Here is a 12,248-nt window from a genome sequence, read left to right on the forward strand (position 1 = left end):
CAACTTTACCTTTTGAATTTGCGCATGCAACTCCCAATGGATTCTTTTCCTTCCCTGTCTAATCTTATTTGTGCAAATAATTCATCACCACTAATCTACTAGTGTATTTTTTTATTTTTAAATTGAAAATTTTAAAGTGTAAACTTTGATATTTTATAAGTTTGATTTCTTTTATTTGATTTTGTTTTATAATCAACCTATCCAAATCAATTAGTCAATTAATATTACAGATGTAATACAACTTTATTAACGATTTTAGCTTCCATCCATAGTTTTAATTTTTTCTCACACTTCTTATCTTCTTGTAATGCATATAATTAAACATTCCATGCTGACATGTTTTTTTTTTTCAAAGAAAGAGACAGCACTATCATTATTTGATGTTTATCAAAGGAGTTAATTATATTTTCCACTCCTGTATTTTCTAAAGAATTTGTAGTACACCATGTTTTAAGTTAAACAAATGCATAAAAAACATAATAATCAGATTCCTTGACGCTGAATTTATTCAATGATAACCATGTTGACTAACATTTATTTGGTATTGAAAATTCATTCATTCATAACTATCTCCACTCAGTTAATCACATTCACAATACAAACAGTGTAATAGTGCATGTGTCAACAATTTATGGTTATACGTTTTCGTTCACAAAACACACAAGGGTAAATGCGACATTTCGAAATTCCAAACGGCAACGTTGTAGCACCTGTTAACAGCGACAAGATATTTAATTTCGTGTCTCCATGTGGTGAGGGAATGGACGGTTTTGATTTCTCCGTCAGAATGCATCGCTACCGTCCAACGCAAAATCCGGAGTCCATATCATTGTTATCAAACTAACAAATGGACACAGCCTCCGCCATTTATTCTCCGTTTTGCCCCTCAGTACCATAATTGCGTTTAATCGCTTTTGTTTGGTTTTTCTGTCTTAAGGCTTCATTCATTCAGCTTCTCCACTCATATCTCCCCAAAAGCTTTTGTTTCTTTCTGCTTATGGAAGGCCCTTAAACTTTCTCACTCTGCTTCACTTTCTCCCTTTAGCATTTTCTTGCGAAAAATTTCCACAAAATCAGTAGCAGTTTTTTTCGGTCTCTGATATACCAAAACTCGCTTCCTTAGGTGCGTACTACTTCAAATTCTCTTCTCTTACTTCTAACTGTTCCTCTTTTTTCAAAGATTTCTTCATCGATTATCTTTCTCGGCACTTTCAGGTAGAATGTACTCCTATTCTGTTTCTTCTTCTTCTTCTTTTTTTTTTTTTCTGAAAAAAACTGCTGAGGAATTTGCGCGAGCGCGGATCTACTTAGCTTTTGAGCTTTGTGTTTACTTATTATTTGCTGAAGAGGCTGAGGTTGCGAAGAAGAGTGAACTAGAAATAGGAAGGGAGTAGTAGGGCGTCCTATTTTGCTAAGTCTTCCTTTAATTACTAACTCGCAAGGTTGTTTATGTGTCTTAATGTTGTGATTCTGTTATAATTATCTTTTTTTTATGCTTAACTCTGTAACAGTAAAACCCATGCATGCTAATTATTTACTTTTACTTATTTGTTTTTCACTGTGATTGGTTGTTGGCTGAGTTGCTAGTTAATGGCGTGATCGTTATGATTGGACCTTTTTTTCATCATGCTGAAGCGTGATTTTCTCATAAATGGTGTTTTGTTGTTAGCATAGGGCTTTTTGGGTTGCTGTTAATTTGGAGTGAACGATGGATTTGACTTTTACTGTTTCAGTTTTTGGCAGTTTGGTTTGATTGTGTTTGGAGTGTGATGTCGCCGCCGGCGGTGGTAACGGAGGAGGATGGGCTGAGCAAGGTGTCGTCGACTGTAGCGTCTGGTTCTTCGCAGTCCTTGGATTGTTTCTCTCAGAATGGGGCTGGATTGAAAGAAAGGAATTACTTAGGGTTGTCTGATTGCTCATCAGTGGATAGCTGTGCATCTACTGTGCCAGGCTTGGGTGATGAGAAAAAGGAGAACATGAATTTGAAGGCTACGGAGTTGAGGCTGGGTCTTCCCGGGTCACAGTCACCTGAAAGGGATCCTGATCTTTTCTCTTTAAGCTCAGCAAAGCTCGACGAGAAGCCACTGTTCCCATTAGTTCCTACTAAAGACGGGATTTGCTTGTCGTCCCAGAAAACTGTTGTTTCCGGCAACAAGAGAGGTTTTGCTGATACCATGGATGGGTTTTCTCAGGTTAGAAGAGATGCTTGAAGTTCTTAATATTGTGAGAAATGATTTTTTTTTTCTGTGTCTGAGATTTGCTGTCGCAATCTTTCGTGCAGGGGAAGTTTACTGGTAATAAGGGGATGAACGCAATGCTGTCACCTAGGCCTTCTTGTGCTCAGCCTTCTGCAATGAAAGAAATTCCAAGCAAGTTGCAAGAACGGCCTTGTTCAGCTAATAATGGAACCGGTCATAACCATACAGGTGCTTCTATAAGTGGCAGTGCACCGGCTTCTAAGTAAGTGGAATCTATCTACTCTAGGAATCATAGCTTTCACGTGATTTTAGAAGTTGGACAAACGAACTCCATAAATTGGATTTTCCTTGTGTTCTAGGTATGCTAATTACGTAAAATCCGTTTTGCAGGGCACAGGTTGTCGGTTGGCCTCCTATAAGATCATTTAGGAAAAACTCCATGGCCACTACATCCAACAAGAACAATGATGAAGTGGATGGAAAACCAGGTGGTGGCGCACTCTTTGTGAAGGTCAGCATGGATGGTGCTCCCTATCTTAGGAAAGTAGATCTAAGAAGTTATTCAACATATCAGGAGCTATCTTCTGCACTTGAGAAAATGTTCAGCTGTTTTACCTTAGGTGAGCTTTTGCAGCTCTATTTACTTAGCAGTAAATTGGTTTCTACTAATGATTTGTTTTAAAAATTATTTGATGGTTATTTTAATTTTATTCTGGATTGTGTCTTTGGTACTTGTTTACAATCAGGTCAGTGTGGTTCCCATGGAGCTCCAGGAAGAGAAATGTTGAGTGAGAGTAAGCTGAGGGATCTTCTGCACGGTTCAGAGTATGTCGTCACTTATGAAGATAAAGATGGAGACTGGATGCTTGTAGGGGATGTACCCTGGGAGTAAGTACACCTAAATTCTTCGTGTCCTTTGTCATTTTTTTGTTCTCATTATATTTTCCGAGTTATAGTAATTATAGATGTTTCTTTGATTATATGGTTGGGTGAGTTAGCAATTATATAACCTAAAAAGGTTTAAAGGGTAATAATTATTATTGGGCACATATGTAATTTCTTGCTAATTTTCAATTATCAAACAATTTGGAAATTAAAAAATTAATTGGAGATCATTTTGGTTACTAGTCGTTGAGGTGATAAAAAATTAGAGCAAGAGTCTGATTAATTGTTTGTGTATATGCCTTGAACGCTGAGTCTAGTGATCAATCACATTCTTGTTCAAATCATGCAACAAGTATGCTGGCGTTATTATTTTCCAGTATTTTGAAAAGACCCGAAGTCAAGTTTTATTAGTAATTCCAGAATCTTGCTTACTTTACAATCATCTAGAAGGATAATCAACTTAGTTTGATTCGAAATATGATAACAAATGGTTGAGTGCAAGAATTAATGACCAATGATATCCTGTTATTTCTTCTTTCAGCCAATTCTTCTAATTTTAGGAGAGTATACACTAGAGAAGGATACAAAATAGTTGTAAGTTGTATGAAATAACAGCCAAATTCCTTTAATGTGCTATTCAGGGGCATGGCAACTGAGAGCTTGCTATAAAACTAGTTTTTGTGCATAGCATATTTTAAATGCGAAATATGCCGTTTATGACAAATATGAACTGAAATATAAAATGATATATAGCTCGAGTACAGCAACACTCAATTAACGGGCAAAGTCCTTTGAGATGTTCTAAAAACATTTTCTTTGCAGAAACGATATATACTTTGATAGAGTCATTTAGCATGCACCATATTGATCAATTTGTAGTCAAATTTGAACTAGTTTAACAGATATAAATATAGTTGATAAAATAGAATGTACTGCTAGTCTGCTACTTTGGTGTTTGCTATAGAGATGAGGTTGGAAAGTGAAGTTTAGCTCATGCAGGTGAGGAAGGGTAAAATGGAGGATAACGAAGGGATGACTTGCTTCTTAACAGAATGCCTGAGTGGCAGTGGCTAATGAGTGGGAGGGGAAAGTAGGGGATTGTAATGGTTAATTCAGGTATGGGGCCTTTGGGAAGTGATGAAGCATACGTATACTCCTCGTTTAGTCTGTAGGGATTTATTTTTATCTTTTCTAGCACCGTTTCTATTATTTTCCCATTTTTTATGTATGTATAGACTTGAACAGTAGTATCAATCTAAAGAATTTATCATGGCTAGGGCTTTTTCAGCTGAATACGATTTTTACTGTTAATTCTGCCATATACTTTGTTCGTATGTTTTATGTTCTGTCTATGTAGACATCATCAGGTCTTGGTGCAAATTAGTCAATATTTGTACCAACAAATGAACTGACTAATGGCTTGAGATTTTTGCTTTCCTCTACTGGTTTACATCCCTTTTCCACTCAACTTCATTTGTACAAATTGTTGCAGAATGTTCATTGATACTTGCAAAAGGCTGAAAATTATGAAGGGTTCTGATGCCATTGGCTTAGGTGTGTATTCTCACCAATGATTTATTTTACCGTCACTCGCTATGCCTAATGTGGAAGATTCACGTGAACTATTAAATTGACATACTTAATTTGAGACGGACATATGAACTATACCTGCAGCAGATTGTGTTGTAACACGTTCTTAAGAGATAACTTGAATATCTGTATATGCTTTTCTGAGGAATATTTCATATATTCATTTATGCAAAATTGTGTGTGGTTCTGTCACTGTAAAATTCGGTCTTATGTCGATTAACCGTTAAACTAAATGCTGCAAGTCAATATATATTGGATATTTGGGTGCAGTTTTAAAAGGAATTTTTGTCTGCTAACATATTGCAATTTTACCACAATTTTAGTGGTTGGATCATTTCTGTTGTCAAGGGAACTGCATATAGACCTTTTTGTTTTGAAACTCTATAACTTGATGTTTAGTTCCATAGCATGATCTATCTCGTCAGCTAATGTCGAGTTAAATATTAACAACAATAATAATACTGTTTACCTTATATAAAATAATTACGCCTCAGTTTGCTTAAGTGGAGTTTTTTTGCCTCAGCTCCCAGGGCCATGGAAAAGTCCAAAAGCAGGACTTAAGGTATTCGGGACCGCCTTTTGTCTAATCAAAGCTTTATTGCTGGATCCAGAGTGGGAAAAAAGGAAGATGACTGAATTCCCTGAGATCAATGGTTTAACGCCATTAAGCTGTTGTTTTTATGTTTTCGAGTCCCTTAAGAGTCTTTCTTGGTCTTGTGTTAATTTGTTACCACTATAATATCATATGAAGCTACTTGGAAAGATTAGTATTTGTGGAGTCTGTAATCAATATAGGAATCTGTTTGTTTGGATGAATCGAATATCTGTTGCAGCCATCATACGGTTCTAACACCATGTTTGTGATTTGTGTCTCACTCGCCTATTCATTTTCTTCCATTTTCTTCAATAGCATTCTTTCGTGTCTCCTATTACCATGTGAAAATGGATATGGGTAGAGTTTTTAAAATCTGGTCTGATATTTGTTGACACCTCATTGGCATTTATATTATTATTATTATTATTGTTTTTTATTATGTTACGTATGAACCAAAATATTCAATACATTATTAGGGTAAACTTAAATGATGGGTTGGTAAACTTAAAATGAGGGTTTGGAGAGCAAAAGTCATTATGTGTGCATTATGATTTGGAGGTTAATGGACAATATAATATGTTTTTAATAACAAGAGACATTGGGTCTTGTAGATGAAAAGTCAAATGTAAGTTTTAAATTAGAAAAATGAGTTTTTGAGACACAATTTTTTTTACATTCAACCCAATCTTACTTTATATTTTTATGGCTATTTTATCTTTGTATTACGTGTTAAATAAATGAAAAAGTGTGTTATATTACAATTTCTCTTTTAAATTATAGTCTCCTGTATGAAATATACAATAGATGACCTCTATTGTGGGTTCATGTCTCATGACAATTGGAGTCTCATCCAAGAAAATTGAGACCTCTATTGTGGGTTCATGTCTCATGACAATTGGAGTCTCATCCAAGAAAATTGAGAACGGGTAAAAAGTGGTCTTGTGAAAAAAAAAAGTGAACTTAATCGAATGTTCGGATGATTGCCCTATAATTGTATATCAAGGACAAGATAATTTTGTACGACAAGACAATTTTGTACATTTTATACTAAGGTGTGAACAAGTTTGACTTTGAAAATATTGTAAATGCAAATAATATTAAAAGAATTGTGAGATATTATAGAAAATGTGTATGAGGAAAATGATATACTGAAGTAGGTGAGGTTATAAACACTCAAAATTGAAGAGCATGAGAATGAAGGAGAGAAGGGAATTAGTCAAGAACATTACTCAAATTGAAACTATGGCGAACTAATTCAATAATAAAGGTGTTGTTATCTAATTGAGTGGTGAAGAAGATTTTGAGATCATTGGTTAATGACTTTGAAAATGTGGTATATGAGATTAAAGAGTTTAAGGATTTACGAATGCTTACTATTGAAGAATTTGTCGAGCCCTTTGAGACTCATAAGTAGTGGAAGAAGAAGAAGAAGGTGAAGTCACTTAACATGCGTTTTAATTAAAAGCAACAATTAAAAAGGATAAGCAATATTACGCCTAAAACACTCGAAGCAAACGAAAAAGTCAAGAGGTAAAGGAGATGGTTGCAAGGTCAAGGAAGACATGAAGAAGAAAGATGTCAACCTAGACAACAAACATTTAATGCTTCAAATGTGATAAGCACAATCATTCTGCAAATGATTGTAAATTGAACAAATGTTACAATTGTGACAAGGTCACTCACTTTGCAAAAGAGTGGCAATCTCAAAATAGGAAGGATGTGCTGACCAACTTTCTTAGAGAGAAAGTCAAAGAGAATGAGGTCGGTTTGTTGATGATGTCACAAAGCTTGGGAATTGATTTCATATTGATAAGTATCTCAGACAAAGCAATTGAGCTATTAAACTCGATAGTACAACCAAGCCATTCAACCAACTCAGTGTGGTACCTTGACACAGGAGCGAGCAACCATATGTGTGGAGACGAATAATTTTTCAAAGCCTTACTAAAGTTGATGTTAGACACATGTCTTTTAGATATGATTCAAAGGTTGTAGTAAAAGGCATAAAAACAATTTAGTACTCACATAAGGTTGATCGAGTTGGGGAGATTTGTGACATGTACTATGTACCTGATTTCAAAAGCAATATTCTTAGCATGTGATAACTAATGAAGAAGGGTCACTCAAATTTAATGAAAGATTGAGTATTACAGTTGAAGGACAAACTTGAACATTTGATTGTCCGAGTATAAATGAGGAAAACCAAGATGTATAAACTAGACTTGAAGATTGTTAAAGAGAGATGCTTTAAGTTAATGTGGAAGATGAAGCAATGTTGTGGCATTTTTTGTTTGGTCACTTACATTTTGGTGGACTGATCGACTTGGTGAGGAAAGGCATGGTTCGTGGATTGCCGAGCATTGAGTTCGATGGAAAGTTTTGTGAAGAACGCGTACTTAACAAACAATCGAGGACACCGTTTTCGAGTAGTGCCAAGAACTAAGCAGGGGAGCAACTCGATTTGATACATACTCATGTGTTTAGACTAATTAGCCCTGAATCATTTAGTGGTAAGTGGTGACTGGTATTTTGTTTTGTTTGTTGATGATTTTTCAAGAAAGTCATGGATATACTTCTTGAAAGAAAAATCTTAAGTGTTCAAAATATTCAAGAAGTTTAGAGTGATGGTTGAGAAGGAGACAAACAAACATATTAAAGTTGTTCGGTCTGATAGAGGATACAACTTCAAATCAGCCATGTTCATGAAGTACTGTGAGGAGCACGACATAAGAAAACTCTTAACAACACCCTACTCGCTACAACAAAATGGGATAATTGAGAGGAAGAACCTAACAATTCTAGATATGATTCGAGTAATGCTAAAAGGGAAGAATATGTGCAGAATAAGTATGAACAAAAGTCGAGTGTATCTTATCTCAAGGTATTTGGTAGCATGGCATATGGTCATGTATCGGTTCAACAAAGGACAAAACTTGAAGACAAAAGTAAGAAATTTGTGTTTATTGGGTATGATGAGAATGTTAAAGCTTACAAGTTTTTTAACATAATAAACCAAAAGGTGGTAACAAGTCGTGATATATGAGTAGATAAAGAAAGTGAATGGAGATGGAAGAACTCAGGAGAAGAGATCGATGAAAGTACTAGCAGGATATGTTTTACCACCAGTTATAACAAATTCAGAGACTGATGACAAATATGAACCATGATGGCCTAGAATGTGAACCTTGCAAGATATGTATGAGTCTATTAAAGAGGTACATATTCTTTGTCTTTTGGCAAATTCAAAGAATTAAGAGAAGTGGTGTATACCAATGGATGAGGAGATAAGTATGATAAAGCGCAATGACACATTGAAGTTATCCAACCTCTTAAAGGAGCTCGACCCATAGGTGTAAAATGTGTATACAAAAAGAAGATGACCCTCAAGGTGAGATAGAGCGACACAAAGCCCAATTTGTACCAAGGGGCTATAAACAGAAGTGGGGATAGACTATGCTGAGGTGTTTGCGCCAGTCACAAGAATGGAAACTCTTCGGCTACTAATTTCATTAGCAACTCAACACATGTGGCTGATATTTCAATTGGACGTGAAGTCGACGTTCTTGAATGGAGTCTTGAAGGAAGAAGTTTATATTAACAGCCACTCAAGTGTATGAGAATAGGAGAAGAAAAGAAAGTGTTGGGGTTGAAGAAGACACTATATAGATTAAAACAAGCTCTTCAAGCATGAAATCATCTTATTGACACTTAATTCAAGAAGAATAGATGTGAAGAGTGTCCATATGAATATGTTAGAATAAACTTAAATATAAGGGGTTTATTAGTAATTTTGTTTGAGTCTTATTTTATTAGTTTGAGTCTACTAATATTTAGTTTGATTTTCATAGAGATAAAATAAGGATAAATAGTTTTAATTTTCCATTTATTTAGGTGTAATATTATTTTATTTTGTTGATATAAGATAGAGATAGATTAAGTAGTTTCTCATTTTGAGTCAGTTGATATTTCGTTTTTTGTTTTATTCTTTGTATCTAAGGCCCTATTTACACATATTTAAAGGGTGACAAGGTTAAATGAAATAACCACAGTGCATTTAAGAGTTCTATCATAGTGTGTGTCACATTATTTTCTACAAATTGGTACCAAAGCTTTATATGCTCTGAGTACCGAGAGAAAAAAAAAAGAAGAGAGAGAGGAAAGTCAAACACCGTAAGGAAAACAGTGAGTGCTTGAGTGTTTTGTGGGACATATGTCAAAGGTAGTCAACAAAATGAGTATGCCACACTTGTTGAAAAAGATCAATTACACAATTGGTGTCTACAGATGATGAAGGTTCTTCTTGAATTCCAAGATGTATGAGACATAGTGGAGGATGGGTATAATGAACCTGCAAAGGATGAACATTCGACAGTGACCAAGATTGCTGCATTGAAAAAGACACGAGTGAAATACATATTAACTTTGTACTTTCTATACAATGCAGTGAATAAATCGGTGTTCGAGAAAATAGTTAATGCGAAGTCAGCAAAAGAAACCTGAAAAATTTTGGAGGTGGCGTACAAAGGAGATATTCACGTGAGGAAGGTCTAAGTACAAGCTCTCAGAAGAGAGTTAAAACATGTGGAGATGGATGAAGAGGAGGGATTTGCCAAGTTTATAGCTTGAGTATAGAAGATGAATAACTAACTCAGAATGAACGGAGAAGAGATGCCTCTTAACCGGGTTGCAGAAAATGAGTGCCGATCAAGTAAATGATACAACTGTGGTAATGTTGGCCACATTACAAACTATTGCCAAACTAAGACAATGGGGAAGACAAATCTCCTTACTGAAGATGAAGAGGAAGAGTATGAAATCTTGTTGATGGCAAAGAGCTTGGATGTTGACCTGCCGAGCATGAGACTGGCTGCGGAGTTCAACCTAGGGTCTATGGTGAAGAACATGTCGGATACTGAGCTAGATCTGGGTTCTAGGATGATAAAGAGATTGGAAAGATTGGTAGGGAGCCTGGATAACCAATAGGCACTAAAGAGATCAGTAGGAAGCTCGGTCTATATATTTAAGAGTCTAGATGTTTCTGTATGGAGACTAATTAGCCCGACTGAACTTGAGAACAACCAGATTAGCTTGGTAGTGCCTCTACACAACTCAGAGCAGTATGAAGGGATCTCGGGTGAGTATGTGACAAGCCCGACCAACTTGCTTGGATTTTTGGATAACTTACAAAGCTTTGCAGAGAGTGTGGACATGGAGAGTTTGGTCCCAACAATGGATGAAGTAAGCTCAGTAAATGGAGCGAAAGATGTGGAGAAGGCAAACCTAAAGAAGAAACTTAGACAAAAATATGAAGAGATTTAGCGGATAGGGAGACTTCTAGATGAAGCTAATGAGATTATGAATAAACAGAGGACTGAGCTTAAGGAAATGAAGAAGGTGATTGAAAAGAAGGAAGAAACATCTAATGTTCTTGAACCAAATGAAAACAGGAAAGAGGAAGATGAAGCGTTGAGAAGAACCAGGGTATGAGAAACTCATATACTGAGATAGGAAAGAATATTATAAGTAAAGTTTCAAACAAGATGAAGAATTCAGCTAAGATTATTGAGAAGTCGCCTAAAGTTAGAAATGAGTTGGTCGAGGTTACTGAGAAGTTGCACAGAACAAAGAACAAGTTGGCCAAAGCATTAGAGAGTTCGGCTATGGTGACAAACAACACGGCGAACATGAACAAAATGAAGAATCCAAATTTGGTTGAAAGAAGGAAGCTTGATGCGGGATGATGATGGAAAGTTGGGGTGCAAGAATGAAGGATGGAAAGATTTAAGTTTATGGGGGAGTTTTGTTAGGATAAACTTAAATCTAAGGGGTTTATTAGTAATTTTTTTTAGTCTTATTTATTAGTTTCGGTATAGTAATATTTAGTTTGATTATGATAGAGATTAAATAGGGATGGATAGTTTTGATTTTTCATTTATTTAGGTGCAATATTATTTTTTTTGTTGATATAAGTAGATATAGATTAAATATTTTTTTTATTTTGAGTCAATTAATATTTTGTTTTAAGTTTTTATTCTTTGAACTTGGTTCAAAGCTCTCTTTGCACTTATTTAAAGGGTGTCAATGTTCAATGAAAATAATCACAGTGAATTGTAGAGTCCTATCATAGTGTTTGTCATGTTATTTTCTACATAACATACCCTATATATAAAGAAACATGAAGATAATGTGATATTCATTGCTTTTTATGTTGATGATCTTATTTTCATTAAAAGTAATGCATAGATGATTAAGGAGTTCAAAAGTGTCATGGAGAAAGTATTTGAGATGATCGACTTTTGACACATGAAGTACTTCCTCGGATTGGGAGTCAAACAACTTGAAACTGGCATTTTTGTGTCTCAAGATAGGTATGCTGAAGAGATCTTAAACAAGTTCAAGATGACAAGTTGCAATCGGGTACAATACTCTCACAGTTCAATGGTGGAGACTAAGTAGACGCCAGCAAGTGTCGAAGTATGGTTAGAAGTCTTTGTTACTTGACAAGTACAACGTCAGACTTACTACTAAGCATTGGAATAGTAGTTGGTATATGGAGGAGTCGTGCTACACACATTGGAAAGCATTGAAAAGGATACTAAGGTATGTGCGGGGAACAATATCACTCGGCTTATACTACACTAAGTTGGACAACTACCGACTAGTAGGGTACTCAAACAATGATTGGTAAGGAGATGTAGATGACTGGACAAGCACATTTGGCTATGTATTCTTCATTAGCAACACGACGTTTACTTGGCTCTCAAAGAAGCAACTTATAATGACATTGTTTACATGTGAAGCTAAGTATGTTGCAACATCATTGAGTATATAGAAATCTTCTAAGCAAACTAGAGATGAAACAAGGAGGAAGGACTATAATTCGTGTAGATAGCAAGTCATATAGTGAGTTGGCAGAGAATCCTGTCAACCATAAGAGGAGCAAGCACATTGATATGAAATTTCATTTCACATTAGAGAAT

At 35.4% G+C, this 12,248-nt stretch overlaps 1 protein-coding gene across 4 annotated transcripts; it reads left to right on the plus strand.

Annotated features, from left to right (window-relative positions):
* The first annotated feature begins 854 nt into the window (after positions 1 to 854).
* Positions 855 to 5,548, plus strand: LOC108338237 (auxin-responsive protein IAA8). 4 transcript variants are annotated; one of them, XM_017574998.2, is made up of 7 exons: positions 855 to 1,123; positions 1,734 to 2,192; positions 2,282 to 2,460; positions 2,589 to 2,818; positions 2,945 to 3,086; positions 4,576 to 4,637; positions 5,197 to 5,548. In XM_017574998.2, exons 2-7 carry the CDS (start codon positions 1,770 to 1,772, stop codon positions 5,232 to 5,234), a joined length of 1,074 nt encoding a protein of 357 aa, XP_017430487.1. In that variant the 5' UTR covers positions 855 to 1,123; positions 1,734 to 1,769; the 3' UTR covers positions 5,235 to 5,548. The 4 variants fall into 4 exon arrangements, with proteins under 4 accessions (XP_017430487.1, XP_017430490.1, XP_017430488.1 ...); XM_017574999.2 differs by having other exon boundaries at positions 866 to 1,215; XM_017575000.2 differs by having other exon boundaries at positions 866 to 1,123; positions 1,744 to 2,192.
* Positions 5,549 to 12,248: the final 6,700 nt, after the last annotated feature.

The sequence above is a fragment of the Vigna angularis genome, chromosome 10 (assembly GCF_016808095.1).
Source record: "Vigna angularis cultivar LongXiaoDou No.4 chromosome 10, ASM1680809v1, whole genome shotgun sequence".
NCBI lineage: Eukaryota > Viridiplantae > Streptophyta > Magnoliopsida > Fabales > Fabaceae > Vigna > Vigna angularis.